Source organism: Poeciliopsis prolifica, unplaced genomic scaffold (assembly GCF_027474105.1).
Source record: "Poeciliopsis prolifica strain line A6 unplaced genomic scaffold, Auburn_PproV2 SCAFFOLD017, whole genome shotgun sequence".
Classification (NCBI taxonomy): Eukaryota; Metazoa; Chordata; class Actinopteri; order Cyprinodontiformes; family Poeciliidae; genus Poeciliopsis; species Poeciliopsis prolifica.
This window is the reverse complement of record NW_026562392.1, coordinates 2,513,892-2,528,688: the sequence shown is the minus strand read 5'-3', so window position 1 is coordinate 2,528,688 and position 14,797 is coordinate 2,513,892. Positions and strand designations below refer to the sequence as shown.

Sequence of the window (14,797 nt, the reverse complement as noted above, 5' to 3'; positions counted from 1 at the left end):
AGGTAGTTAGGGGAACACTCAGCGTTGCAGCCTGAACTGCTTTGCTGCATGCACGGAGCAGATTGTAAAAGCACAGCGGAGCATGAGTGATCTCACACCATAGAGGAGAGAATGGTTCCCATCCGCTTTGAGATCTTGTGGAGAGTTTAGATGCTCCTGTTCGCACAGAAAGACAGCATCGACCTCTAAAAAAGAAATTAAGCAGGAAGCACTAAAACGTGTGGTCGCTTGTTCCTGAAGCAGCCTCCAGCTTTCTAGATTTGCAATATTTTGCCTCCAAGCATGGGCTGCTCATCATCCAGCGCGCAGACAGTGGAGCAGGAGAAGAGGCCAGGCACAAAGCCTGAGGAGAGCAACGGAGACACAGTGGGTGAGTGAAGGCCATTTGAGTGAGTATTAAAAGTGCAAGTTGCCCTTCATCCGTGCGTTTTGAAGTGTCGAGACCAGCGTATGTTCTGTCAGAGTGCAGCTGCTTGTCTAATTCTCCTTCTGCCACTAAGTCACATTTTGCCAGAGGCTGTTTGCAGCTGGCTGGTACACTCCGTGCTCTCACTCTCTGCACGGATCAAATACTTCAGGTGTAAAAATATTTCTGTTGTTCTCTTTAAACCCTACAAATCATTACTGCTTGTTTGTCCTAATCCTCCCCTGTCCTGCGTGGCTACTGCTAAGAAGAGGACTGCTAAAAACACCCGATGATTTATTGATGAAATGAGACCTGAGAGGAGTTTTTTTTTTTTTTTTAACTCTATGGACATGTCAACTTCTCTCAGTCTCTTCCCATAAAGCAAACTGAGCATTTTATGTTGGACAATGACTTTGCATGGGAGCAGCTGGGAGTGTTTAGAAATCTATCTGCTGCCGGCGGCAACATTTCCAATCTAACCTGTTTGTTACCAGTTTTCTGTAGTGATTCACGGATGTTGGATTGTTCTGGAGTGCAAAACTTTCAAAAGGACATATTTACAATACAAAAAGAAAAAAGAAAAAAGATATTTATAGACCATAAACTTTCTTACATTTTGTCTTCTACAACCAGAAAAAACAGATGCTTCATTTGGGACTTTGGATAGAACATAATCCATTGAGTTAGAAGAAAAGTAATGATTGTTTTATTTAGTTTTGGAGAACAATAATCTGGAAGTGCGGTGTGTGTTAGTATTCTGACCCCCCCACGTGTCAGTACTTTGTACTAGAATAAACTTTTGTTGCAAATCCACCAAAGTCTCCTGTGGGTTTGACTCTATGGCATCTGAAGAGGGACATTTTTGCGCATCCTGCTTTACAAATCAGACGTACCTCAGTCAGATTTGACGGTGAGAATCTCTGAACAGCAACATTCAAGTTTTGCCACGGATGCTTAGTTGAGTTTGAGTGTACTTTGACTGGACCACTCAGACACATGAATATGACTATTGAATATTCAATAACTGAGCAGATTTTCTGTTCCTGTTCATGACATGACACACTACTACTAAAAAGGTCAGATTTGTGGCGCACATTATTCATATTCTCCTAATTCTGCCACCTGAGCTGGAAATGTCTGCACCTCCCCCAGAGTTACCACTTGAAACCACCAAACACTCCACCTCATTCTAACGCAACAACGTTCTTTTCCAAAAATCTGAGTAACTTTGAAACCGCCGTGTTTCCATAAAGTGAGTTTGTTTTCGTAATTAAAATTCCTGCAGTTCTGTGGTGAATGGAAGCTCAGCTGCTCAGCCTCCTGTGTTCTGTCTGTATCTCTCAACATGTGTGACCTCTGTGTGCAGGCCTGAGCAGACACCCAGCAGAAGGTCTGACACAATCTATTACTGTCTCGTCATTGTTCCAGACGATTCACTGCCACATGGACGTGCCAGGCCAGGCACCGCTCCATGCACTCTGTGTCTCCCATCCTGGTTTGCACATGAGCAGCAGAACACTACCGCGCTAACTCTGTGTGGAACAAAAGTTACTTCAGATATCTGGGGAAAGGAAAAACTGTATATTTTTCAATCTGAAACGGACTCATTGTTTCTGTGTTCATGTTACTGTGTTGTTGTTCCTGTCAGACAGCTTTTTACACCTACTGAGAGAGAAACTCTGGTTCCCTTCTAGACTCTTGCGTCACCACCACTGAGACCATCAGTAATTGTATGCTCAGCCCGGCCAGGCTATGTTAAATGCGGCCGAATGAGGGGAGGTTTTTATTCCTACAGCGTGCCGCCTGTCTGGCACACCGGCTGGGTGACATCCTGGCCTGTGCCGGTCCCATCCCTGGTCCGGGCCCCTGATTTGTGTCCCACCTCGTCCTCCCCTCTCTTCCCTCCGCTGCAGGCCAGCCATGGCTCTGTTTTGACTGAGATCCGTGTCATCTTTGGCTGCCAAATCCTGTTGACACATGATTCATCGATGCCTGGCATGGAGGTGTCAACCTCAACTTAAACAGTCGCTTTTCAACTGAACACCGACTAGGCAGTATGGATTTACAATTTTATTGCAATATTTTGACGTACTATTGCGATAATGATCAAAATTACAATGAAAAAAGCTATGCATTACTTATTCTTTAGGTAGTCCAGCATGTCACAGCATTCATCGCGCCACAAACACAAATATTCTTGAGAGGCATTTTGATCTGGAATATGCTTCTTCACAACTTGAGTTCTGTCACTAAACTGCATTCAATCCTATTTTTGAATTGACATACATTTATTGGTGCTCTCATGGAACAAAACGTGGAGAAAATTGAACAACAAAAAACATTTCTGATCATACTGTCAGTTTTCTTTAACATCAGTTAATAAAATTTCTCATGACAAAAATCAAAATTCTAAAAGGTTTTTTAATCAATGTCAAATGATAAACAGTAAGTGCCCTAACCCTCAACTCTGGACTGCTGCTCAAACTACAAAGAAGATGACAGGAAGTCACACACTCATAAAGGAAACGCAGCTAATGATCGCAGAGTGCATGCAAAGATTAACTGTGAAAAGAAAGAGCAAAGGGATTCGTGTTGTTTAATTACTGTAATTTTCCCACTGGCTCATTTTCACACAGTCTGCCAGGCCCACACATTCCCTTCCACCCATCACTCCGATCTCTGCTTACTGCTTCCGACAGACAAATAAAATCAGAAAGCTGAAGCATCAGAGCCATCCACCCGTACAGCCAACCGAGCCGCTCCGGTCCAGCTCGTCTGTGGCCGACGTCCACACTGACTGCGACCAATCAAAAGCTTCCATCGCTACATTGGGATTCTGACTGTTGACACAACTGAGGATTTTCCTGAAATATGACTTCATTACTTCCATACACAAGTGCACTGTGTTTGCGTGTGCGCTAACCTAACTGACTGTAAAAAGCGGAGAGGATCATTTCCTCAGAATTCTCGTCCTCAGGGCTTCAGTAAATCCTATTTTCAAGTAAGGAAATGAAAGGATGCCGTTTGTGTCCTTTATTGTTTTTTCTGTCTCCTGCATCCTGTGTTCACTGAAGCTTTAAATAATTTCCCTCAAATATGTCTAATTTTCTCAAATCCCATGTACCGAAAGAAACTGAAGCACACCAGACAAAATGATAAAGTTAAGATATTTGTTCACCTTATAGTTGATTCACAAATATAATTTTATATGTATAAAACAGGTTGACAGGACAGCTGGGATTTTCACCAATGAGATCATTGTCCCAGTTTTAGTCTTAGTGTCATCATTTGTCCAAAATGTGCATTCAGTTCACTATAACTCATCCTTTTGCAAACGAGCGCCCCCCCGGCCCCTGACACAAATGTGACTGATTCAAAGTCTGAGAATTTATCTGGGAGTTTTATAATATCACTGACAACAGGAGTTTTGTCAAAGGTTCTGCCTTCAAAGGCAGTAAATCTTACAAGGAGAAGAATGTGGTTCATTCTTTTATTCCCTGACTTTTGTCATTGTTATGTCAGAGTTGCAGACAACTGGTGGTTTAGATGCAAGTTGCTAATCTTTTATTTTCCATCCTCTTTTGTCTTTATCGCAGTCAGAAACGGTATCATTGCAGAAGATGTGCGGACCATTGAGGATCAGATGCTGCTGCCTGTGCAGACCGCCTCACCAGACGATGCTAAAGAAGGACCTGAAGACGAGGCCGTGCTGGAGGCCGTGGAGGCCAAGGAGGATCTCTGGTCTGGGGAAGATATCCTAGTAGTTCCTGAGCCCCCTGCAGCTGGTGAGGAGCTGGCACCACAACCTCCAGTACAAGAAGAAGTTGCCATCACAGTAACTGAGGTATTGGCCCCAGTGGAGGAAACACTTCCTGTAGAAACTATATCAGTAGAAGCCCCTTCTGAAGTCAAAGCAGTTGAGACCCTGGAGAAGACCCCTGAAGTTCAACCTGTTGAAGCTGAGCAGACAGAGGTCCCTGTACTTGTCAAGGAAGAAATTCCAGTATTGGTTCTAGAGGAGCCAGCAGGGACCACTGGCGTTCCGGAAGAGGAAATCGCTGAAGAAGCCTCCAAAGCAGCAACTGAAGATGCTAACCCTGTCCAGGACGAAACCCCACCCGGCAGTACCTCACCGGAAACTGATTCAGAGACTCCAGCAGCAGCTGAAGCTTCAAGACCAACTACAGATTCAGTAGCCGACGAAGATGCAACACCAACCGAACCCTCAAGGCCTGAAAATGCTGTAATAGACACAACTATTGCTGCAGTGAGTATTCCAGAGATGCCTCCGGTAACTCCTGCAGCAGCTGCTGCTCAGGCTGAGCGTCACTCTGCCACCGATGAGGAGACGGAGGTTTCCACGGTCTCCTCTGATGTTGCTGCCTCACCAGAGGAGGCGTCCGGTCCTGTAGAGGTTTCAGACCCGGAGCCAGTTGAGGCTCCACCAGTCGTGGTGAATCCAGAGTCCAGTACGGAGACTGCAGTCCCAGCCGAAGTTCCTGACGGGACGCAAACTGAAGCCCCTGCAGGTCCAGAACCTGCAACTGAGCCGGTTCCTGAAACGCCACCAGAGGGTATGACATACCAACACCTAATAGACACAAGCTGTGTTTCTATTACAAATGTGCACAAAACTTTGTCAATATTCCACTAATGTCGGAAAAACACAATTTTTGTAAAAATCACACATGAATAAGTTCATTCAGGCAATAAGTCATTCCAACTCATGCCGCGCCTTCATTCTCTAACTACTTTGTTGTCCTCTTTTTTGTGGTTTGCGCCATCTTGCCCCACCTTCGAGGATGAAACTCTTCCTTGGAGTTCCTTCAGACTAGCCAGCAGCAACTAGCAAACACCTGGCAGAACTGTGCATCAGCTGAGTTCATTATAAGAGCTACTTCTCAAAGCAATCCTGGTAAAAAACTTTGTTAAAAGGTTAATAGACACTTACGTGTCTTTGTGCAACGACACTAAAATAAGTCTAAGTCCAGAGGAGCCATGCTGTGATGACTTCCTGAAGACGGAGTTATTAAAAAGACAGAGTTCCAATTTTAAGGCATTAAATGACTAAGTCAAATTTCTTTCAAGACATATTTGATATATATACAGCATTTTATAACAACTGAATGTAATGTTATTGTGATATAAAGTGGGACTATGTGCCTGTAAAACACAATACTGACCCCTTCAAGTTCATGATGGATGCCTCTGTTTTCCAGCGTCTGGCAGTTTTATTTTCCTCTCACACACACGCGCCTGTGAGCGCGCATGTCCTCACACACATGCACACACACGCTCACCATGTCGACAAAACTGTCACGCTGACAGACTCCTCAGGGAGTCACGCTGATTCAGAAGACAGTTTTCAGGCGGAGGTCATTTGTAGGAAGACTACGACTGGAATGGAATGTGACAGGAATCAATGCGAGCGGGTGTTTGGCTCCACGCGTGTGCAAACACCCAGAAACAGTTTGGAGGTGGAGCAACAAGTGAGGTTAGGTAGACTCGCTGGAGTGGATGAAATCTTGCTGACATGCAGAGAAGCACTGAATGTTCCTTCATGTGGCCAGTCGCTTCAATCATTTCAGTGATGAAGGTGAAGCCGGAGCCTGGAGTAGCTTTGCATGAATCCTTCACATGCAGCCGTGAGATGTTAGTGAGCCATTCAGCTGCATGCGCTGAGAGGGCTGAATGGGATATTGTTGGACCTTAATGTCGAAGAAGTGACATGAGCAGAGACATGAATGCTTCTCTTCTGCGTGTTGATGTTGCATTATGAACATGTTGTCAGCACAACAGCTGCAGTCAGACAGTCCTCTCTCATTGTCTCTCATTGTGAGTCGCCAGCAGACTTGTCATGGCCCGCCGCTTCCAATTAAACACAGAATTGTCTGTGGCCTTCGCTGAGGTTCGGTGGAAAACTCCATTAAGATGAGATCTGGTTTAAAGCTGTTTTAAAGCCGAAACAATGAGTCGTTTAAAAATATATATATTTCTCAGAGGGGCAGTATTATGTATTTTTCAGACAGAATGCTATTTTATAACACAAACAAACACCAAATTTACCTTCAATTATTATACAAATCAAACATATCTTAATAGAAATTTGACTTCACAATTTGACTCTGTCTCTTTAAGAAGCTCCTGCTGTTTCTTAGACTCCACCTTCAGGAAGTCATCACAACAAGGTTCCTCCATCAAGCATTTAGGATTATTTTTAGGAACACTGCACTGAGAAGTGGCTCATGTAATGAGCTTAGTAAATGTTTAGCTCCACCAGGCGTTTGCTAATTGCTGCTGGCTAGTCTGAAGGAGCTCAGAGTTAAGGTGGGAGGAGTGCTCTGTCAAGTGTAAGCTTGGTTTGGAAGCTAGCAACTCCACTGAATACTATGTAAATATACTTCTTAGTTTAAAGCAAGATGAAACAATCTTTGAAAAGAAATGTCTCATTATTCTGACAGCTTGGACGCAGAAATAAAAAAAATTACTTTTAGGAGGTCAACAATCTGCAGCATTGTGAAAAACTCAAAGAGGAATGGAAGGAAGCATGTAATACAATTCTTTTACAAGACTTTATCTGGGTGCTCTGCGTGTGTGTGCGTGTGTGTCAGAATAAATCAGCAGTGGTGCAGTTAAGGAGGCCCAGATGTAGATATGAATAACTATTAGTTCGTCAGTTCACCAGCGGCGGCTGTGTGTAACATGGTGATGATAAAATCATGTCAAATAAGCTCTGAGCCACTGGTATGATAATGACATTCCTGTGTGTGTCTCTTTGTGCGTGTGTGTGTGTGCAGTGTCATCTGTAAATGAGGCCTCTAAGGATATCGACGATGAAATAGCCAAAAAGGAGGATTAATATGGTAAGAACCAAGGCATGAAATACATTGTTTTTTGTTTGTTTTTGTTTTTTTTGTCTAGAACAAACTGCAGGATAAAACCGTCTGACTCTTGTAAATGCATTTAAATGCAGTAGGACATCTATAGATTACTGCACTATGATCTCATGGTTGTTCTTTATTCTGTCCCTGAAAGCATACAAGCATTTTGTTGAGTGTAAATTTATTGCTTGAATTGAGAGTAAATATGAAGCATCATGGTGCAAATTAACTCTAAATGTTGTACTATTTGACTCCGATTCTGTTTCTTTCACAGATCAGAGATTCACCAAGTGATGAAGCCACAAAGTGACACGTGAAGACCAGGGGAGGAAAACACCCTGAAGAAAACCCACACTCCAAAAAAAGTCTAACTTCTATTTTTTTCTCATCAACACCAAACTGCACAATACATTTATGATCATTGAATCTGCCTTAATAAGTTTTCATTCAGGATAAATGAGGATTTCCTTCTTGTTTGTACTTAAACATTTACCGCAGGGGAGAGGATACGTTTTTCTACTCGGACCACAAAGTGCCTGGAGCCACACGTTTTCTCAGACATTAAAATATGCAAAACACTTAGGCGGTGAGGTGTGTGAGGGTGCAATACTACATGGTATCTCTTGGTAATGAGGTAGGCAACTGTGGGCTGAAAGTATTTAAAAAGTATGAAGGATGCTGGCAGCACATCCTTCCTTACAGTTTTCTAAGGGACACAAGCCAAATTTCACTGTGAATAAAAAACAAATGCACAAAGCTCAAAGATGCGGAGGAACAGAACCGTCTTTGACAGCGGCTGCGTTTCCATTAGAGACGAGCGCAAAATGTTTGTCAATATTCTGTTAATGTAAAAAAAAACACCAAAAAACACTATTTCGCCATCGTGGTGGTTTTATGAAATGAAAAACACAATTAACATCAAATATGAATGAGGTTGTTCACACTATAAAGTCATTAAAAACAAACGCTCCGCCAGTAGCAACATCTGGTTGTTGATCATTTGTGTGTTGCAAAAAAAGGAAAAAGTGCTTCCTTCGCAGTTTTGCAAAATGCAATACTTTTGATCGATGTTTTTCAAAATCGGCTTTCCCATTAAGCAAATGTATTCATTGCGCAATTTTAAGGTTAATGGAAACACAGCTGGTATCATGCTACTTGCACAAGATGCTAAGCAAAAATGTACATAATCTAATTGCTTGGATTTTTAACAGAAATGCAGTTTATTCCTGCAGCTATATTAACAATTTTCACATTGTACTCCATCTTTTGCTCTTTGCAGATTAACATGAGTTGATGTTATCTGGTTAGTTATTCTGGTTTGGCTGATTAACACACCTACTGACTCTGATAGGACTGTCTGGAAATTCTTGGAGCCAGCTGACCTGCAGTGAGCAGGAATAAGAACAAGAGAGGGGGTTATTGCTATGTTTCTCCTCGACAGAGAAAAACTGGGTCACTCTGAAACAAATGACACCATGTAATGTTGGTACCAGGAACTGGCTCACGCTTCGCCTCAACACTAACAAAACAAATCCTTGGAGATTCTGTTTTTGCGCACCGGACTTTGAGACCTTGGTGGAAATAAATCACGAAACATGTTTACACGTAGCAAGTTTGATTAATAGTAACGGCATGTTCTAAACAACACTGTGCACAGCTCACATGGAAAGAGAACTTTCTTCATCTGCAGGTTGAGGATGAAGACGAGCGACTGCTGACAGGTTGTGTTATTCTAGTCGCCCCGTTCAGCTGCAGTGTGGCTGTTGCCTGTTGCTTGGCAGTAAAAGTCTTTTCAGCAGACATTTGAAGGTACTGCTGTGGGACGCTGACGTCATACTCTTGTATTTTTCAGTAAGAGTGACTCACCTGCTTCTGTAGCGCAGTTAGAAACCACAGCGTTCTATGGAGCTTTCTACTTTCTTTTGTTTATTGCAAATAATGGGAATACATTTCTGTTTGGTTGTTGTTTCATTTCTTTCCTTGGAATCGGCCACTTACTGTTTTTGTTTTTGGTCTAGGATTCTGCTAACTGGTTAGTGTACAGAATAAAGTTTCCCTTACTAAAGTGCGTGCTTTTTATTGCTGGAGTTGGATCTGTATTTTCAGCAGCAGATGCTGCAGCTGTAAGTACGCAGCACCGTGAGAAGCAGAGGCAATGTTACAGTGCGTTGCAGAACTTTTTAAAACTTTGCTATGTTACAATGTGTATTCATGGGGATTCTGTGTAGCAGGATAGTGAAGCGGAAAGGAAACACTACGACTTTAGGGGGAGAGAAAGGGGATGGGGATAACTAATCAAAGTTAAAAAAAATGGTGTAATCAGATGCAGCTTTCAGGAGTCACTGAGTTAGTAAAATACTACACTGAAAAAAGTATTTTATTTACAGGTTTTTTACTGTAAATTAGATCAATATTAGTAAAATGTAGTGGCAAAATAGTAAAAAAATAAGAAATAGTAAAGTAAAAGTAAAATACAACAAAGAATTAGGGTCTTACTTAGAAACAATGAAAAAAAAATCTGCGAAAATAAAGTCATATTTGCAGAATTTAGTCACAATATTGAAAGAAAAACACATAAGAATAAAGACATGAACAATAAAGTCAAGAATAAATTTATGTTACCAAAATAAAGTGGAAATAATATGAAAATAAAGTCGGAATATGAACAGATCAAAAACGGAAATAGAATGAGGATAAAGTCAGATTCTTACCAAAATTCAGTCAGAATATTACCAGAACAGAAGTTAAAATATTATGACTTTATCCTCACAATAATGCAACTTTATCCTTGTGGTATTAGGAATTGTTTCTCATATTATTTTGGCATTATTCTCGTAAATTTATTTTATTTTTTATGTTATTAGTATGGCTTTAATATTCCATCATCACTTGTAGCGTGCCATTTACCCAACATTCGAAAACAGGAAGAACATTGCACAGCTGCAAACCTACCAAGTGGCGTCCATCTACCGAAACTGGCACAGCGAGCATGGAGAGCATTGATCAGAGAAACAGTGGGAAGCTTCAGGTTAACTCTGAGGAAACAGGAAGGAGTTGTCCAGGTTTAGATGTGACCAAAAATGGAAGTTTTGACCCACCTCCAGTGCAAACTCCTCAAGAACAAAGAAATCTGATCTTTGTCCCACTGCTGTAAGAACAAGATGACGTCAATCTGATCTTGCAGCCTCGGTTTGCAGCTTGTTCTTGATGCGTACTCTAGGCAGACCTTTGGTGAAATATGAGGTGGCTGTGCTTCTGTGGGAGAGGCCAATGAAGAGACTTCCTGTGATTTCTTTGTTCTTCTGAAGTTTAAAATGTATTTGATGTCTAGAAATTTGTTCTTAAAACCTTGAGTAAAAGAGTTCTTGTTCTGTTGCTCTAAAATTTATAGACAACTAATACTCTGTGTGGACTAAACAAGCAGTCAGAAAGACAAAAATCTTTACGATTTGATAAAGTAATGGAATAACACTTTATTACTCTTAGGTTTGACTCAAATTTTGATTAACCAATTATGAAGATTTCCAAGATCCAGACAAAGGTAATATGCATTAGTGTAAACACGGAAAAATAAACGTTTTTTCTGTGATGTTTTTACATACGGATATTTTGTTTGTCGCTGTGGTTTCTTGGTTCTCTTTTTTTCCTTTCTGCAGGAGTAGCAGATTTCTAGGGTGCTGTATGAGCTTTCTCTTTTTCCTTTAAACATTTTTCTCATTTCTTTCCTCCTTTTTTTCCCATCTCTGTATCCGTTGAGTGAAAGACATAAAGCGCTGCTTGTGAAATTAAACCTGTTTCAAACCTGTCTTAAATCTGTCTTCTTGGCACTCAGACAACTCCGAATGACACACTGCTGGACAGGATATGTTTAAATCTAATAATAATAAAAATTTACTTTTTGTGGACCTGCTGTCTTATTCATTGTGAACCACACACCTGGGTCATCAGCTGAGGTCATCGACACACATCCACTGGTGGAGAATAAGAACACAACACAAGCAAACGTGACCACAAACATGTGTAATTGTAAATATATATATCTATAAAGTCCATGACGCGGAACAGTGAAGGAGCCTTTATTTCTGAGTCATATGTGAACGTCAATAATGAATGAGGACATACATTATGTCAAGAGTAAAATGGGTGACAACGGAGGGCGGTGGTGAAATTCGAGCCACACAGACAAGGTTAGATGCTTAACAACTATTGTAAGTGAAAGTTGATCCGTAGGAACCGAAGATCCAGTGTTGTTTCTAAACACGACGTCTCATCCATGTTAATGAGCTGAAAGTGCTTCAAGCTTGGGTGATGCTGGACTGTCAGGCAGCGACATCATGAAAACAGGAACAAATCACTTACTGGCCTTTTATTGGACTAATACACAACACCCTGCACATCCACTGGAACCTCTGGTGTGAAACGCCTGAACTATTAGTCACACTGACTATTTAAGGAGAACCTAACCTTTAGTATGGAAGCCCATTGTTTTAATTGTATTCACACAAAAATTCTCCCTTATCCCCACCAATCAAATCAAATCAAATCTTTAGGCATAAATGTGAGTGATTTTTTTAAAGCCCACCCTCCTGTTTTAAGTGGAACATGGTGTTGAGTGACTCGGAGACCAGATTCTCTTTGCCTTTCTTCAAGATGGGGAAGACAACAGAAGACAGCTCGATAGCAGGACAGCAAGATACCCGGCTACCTTCCTACAAACATTCAATATGTTAACACTGGAACAAACAAAGAAGATCATAAAGGGAACTCAATTTATGTTGCCACCAAGAACATTGAGGAGGATGTTAATTCACAGTGTCTTGAGAACCTATGATGTCCTCAGACGTACATAGGGTTTATTTGATCAGCTCTTTCCTGGATTGCAAAACATCGGCAACTGCTACCGTGTTGCTTTTATTGTTTCATCGACGTGTTTTTTAAGAAGTATCGTTCAGAGGGCCCAAAACGGCGACTGCTTCAATCTCCACCAGTCCACCCTGCAGAAACGCAGCGCAGTTGGCTTTCAGACAAATCTTAGTTTGGAATGAGCACAAATCAGTGATAGTTTGTAGTAAGTACTCACTCTGGGAAGTGCTGCTACCTGATAGGCGGCTCGGGCTGGGAAGTTGGTACTGAAAACTACAGAGGGAAGCTCAGTTAGGGCTCACATAGATGTGATCGCAATAGGTTTGATGCTTGTGTCACCAAATGAAACAGAAACAAAAACCACCATGAAATCCTAGCAACTGTGATTTTAATTTGGTTTTCATAATAAAATGACAAATTTTCTATCGTGGACTAATAAAAAAGTGTGTTTTAAGCACACCACAGTGGACTGCCAGTACTTTATATCAAAGAGAAGGAAGATTTATTTAAAGAGGGAGCCGAATATGCTTTTCAGTATTTTTCTCCAAGAACCAGTACTTTGATTTTTATGCAATGATACTGTGCCTTTCAAAAGTATTTTCCTTGATGCATATAGAAAAAAAAATCTGCATTTTTGCCTTTTTACATAACCAGATATCTTCTTTCACCTGATTTCTGTGAATTCCAAAGCAAACAATACCAATGAATGTCAAAGACATTTGTGTCAAAGTGTGGAAATGCTCATGTGGTGTAAATACCTTTGCAATGTGTGATTTTCCTCTTTTCATGACGATGAGATCTAAATACTGTCATCTTTGGGCAGAGACACGTTGGTCGGTATTTAGATGAAGCTTAATCCACTGACAGAAGCAGCTCAGATTTCACTCAGCTAAGTGGCTCGGTTCACTTCAACAGCCTGTGTGCTCGTGTTTTCTTAAGGCTACACTGCTTCACAGTAGTTCTCTCACACATATTACCTGCTTAGGAACATAATTTGCTAATTTAGAATACTTGGTGGGAAATTTATTCTCTTGTTTTCAAGGATTTGATCAAACCAAAAGGGATAAAAACAGTAAATCTGCCTGAACGATGCATTGTTTGGGTTATACTGACACCTAGTGGTCATTCGTTTTATGAACTGGAAATGAGTTTTACACTTCTAATCTTTTGCAAGGAGCTGGACTAGACTCTGCTGTCTGCTTAATATACTTACACTGCTTGTAAACATCATTAACATTTACAAAGTCGTTCATGTTGGCTAACAGTACGGTGGTTTTGACAACTGCAAAGAAAATTTAAAAAATTTAAAAAATAGAAGTGAAATTTATAATCTGGTCTCAAACAAAGGTAGACACAAATGTAACTACTCAACGAAAGTTTCTCTCACCGTTCCCATAGCCACAGCCAGCAGCTTTAAGAATTTCACCCAAATTCACTAGAGCCTGGAACAAAGTTCACAGCACAAAGTCCAGCACAGTTCACCCAGCACTTCAAATATTGATTCAACACTTAACAGTTTTATGGGAGGCAAAAACTGAAAATTGACAAATTAAAGACTTAACCAGATGTTGCTCATAAAGACCTTAAGACACAAGTATTGCTTGACAATCCATTTTAAGTGTCATGATTCCGCGCATTGAATGGATGAATGAGAAGCGGCAGGCACCTGTCTGGTCTGGGCCTGAACTCCACCTGCCACCAGCTGTCCATTGGCAGGATCCATCCCCAGCTGCCCTGATACGAACACGGTCCGATCAACCACCACTGCTTGGCTGCATCACACACAGACGACAAATAAGCGTTTCCTGGATGCTTTAAAAGGATGAGGGTGAGTCTGTCCTGCAGTAAGCTTTCTCCCAAATCAGTTTTTTGGGGTCAAAAAAAACAAACGACATGAGCAACAATCAAATCCAAATTCTGCTTTAATAATTCGTTTTTTATTTTAGTTGTTCAAGTTCAATGCATTCTATTCTAGAATGCAGCTGTGAAATCAAAATAATTGTAATGTTAAAATATGAGGTGGGTATTTGCATTCAGATAAAAGCCAGTGAAGCCCATATATTCCTGAAGGCATATTGATGCTTCTGCAAAGCACTGGACATGATCATGGATGTTCCAGCTAACCTGCACCTTTTGGAAAATAATAATAATAAAAGATAACTTATTTAAAACATGCAAAACTGTCTCAAATAATTCATTTTAAGCAACATCAGACAGAAGCACACAGTGGAAACATTTTAAGCACAAACCTATTAATAGCAGAACTTGTTAATAGCTCAACTTTTGAACAGCTCTTTAGGTAATAAGTGCAAAATGTGAAAATGTGCACTTTTCTCCCTTAAAAGAACAGGGGGAATAACATGTCTATTTACATTCACAGTGCAACTCACTACACTATTACAGTGTAATGGTCAGTGTGTTGTGTTGCTCATAAGGCACCAGCTGTGTAGATGCTGTCAGGTTTAGACTCCTCTCACCTGTACGGGCCGATGGCAGCAGGGGCTTTAGCTGTAGTGATGATCCTCCTGACCAGTGCAGCCATTTTCCCTAAACTATTCAATGACCGAACAGAGTGAAACATGCAGCTCAAAAGAGGCGAGCAGCTGACGAGAAGAGCGTCACACTTTCTGTACCGTAAACAACATAG

General features: G+C 41.1%; 2 protein-coding genes across 3 annotated transcripts; one reads left to right on the top strand and one right to left on the bottom strand.

Annotated features, from left to right (window-relative positions):
- Nucleotides 1–2: 2 nt before the first annotated feature.
- On the top strand, nucleotides 3–9,352 carry LOC129367432 (fibrous sheath CABYR-binding protein-like). The gene is made up of 4 exons (XM_055041832.1): nucleotides 3–370; nucleotides 4,003–4,980; nucleotides 7,204–7,269; nucleotides 7,562–9,352. The coding sequence occupies exons 1-3, from the start codon at nucleotides 283–285 to the stop codon at nucleotides 7,263–7,265; spliced, it is 1,128 nt and encodes a 375-aa protein (XP_054897807.1). The 5' UTR covers nucleotides 3–282; the 3' UTR covers nucleotides 7,266–7,269; nucleotides 7,562–9,352.
- Nucleotides 9,353–11,347: 1,995 nt separating this feature from the next.
- LOC129367433 (2-iminobutanoate/2-iminopropanoate deaminase-like) lies at nucleotides 11,348–14,744 on the bottom strand. Of its 2 annotated transcripts, XM_055041833.1 has the most exons (6): nucleotides 14,628–14,744; nucleotides 13,817–13,922; nucleotides 13,538–13,592; nucleotides 13,364–13,432; nucleotides 12,368–12,423; nucleotides 11,348–12,281 (listed from the first exon to the last, which is right to left on the bottom strand). In XM_055041833.1, the coding sequence occupies exons 1-6, from the start codon at nucleotides 14,729–14,731 to the stop codon at nucleotides 12,222–12,224; spliced, it is 450 nt and encodes a 149-aa protein (XP_054897808.1). In that variant the 5' UTR covers nucleotides 14,732–14,744; the 3' UTR covers nucleotides 11,348–12,221. The 2 variants fall into 2 exon arrangements, with proteins under 2 accessions (XP_054897808.1, XP_054897809.1); XM_055041834.1 differs by lacking the exon at nucleotides 13,364–13,432.
- Nucleotides 14,745–14,797: the final 53 nt, after the last annotated feature.

What these genes read in the sequence shown, in the direction of transcription:
- LOC129367432 (XM_055041832.1), top strand. Translation starts at nt 283, where the DNA reads ATGGGCTGCTCATCATCCAGCGCGCAGACAGTGGAGCAGGAGAAGAGG. An exon ending in GAGCAACGGAGACACAGTGG is followed by an intron (nt 371 to 4,002) that starts GTGAGTGAAGGC and finishes TCTTTATCGCAG; the next exon opens with TCAGAAACGGTATCATTGCA. An exon ending in TCCTGAAACGCCACCAGAGG is followed by an intron (nt 4,981 to 7,203) that starts GTATGACATACC and finishes GTGTGTGTGCAG; the next exon opens with TGTCATCTGTAAATGAGGCC.
- LOC129367433 (XM_055041833.1), bottom strand. Translation starts at nt 14,731, where the DNA reads ATGTTTCACTCTGTTCGGTCATTGAATAGTTTAGGGAAAATGGCTGCA. An exon ending in TAATGATGTTTACAAGCAGT is followed by an intron (nt 12,424 to 13,363) that starts GTAAGTATATTA and finishes TTCCCTCTGTAG; the next exon opens with TTTTCAGTACCAACTTCCCA. An exon ending in AGGTAGCAGCACTTCCCAGA is followed by an intron (nt 12,282 to 12,367) that starts GTGAGTACTTAC and finishes GCGTTTCTGCAG; the next exon opens with GGTGGACTGGTGGAGATTGA.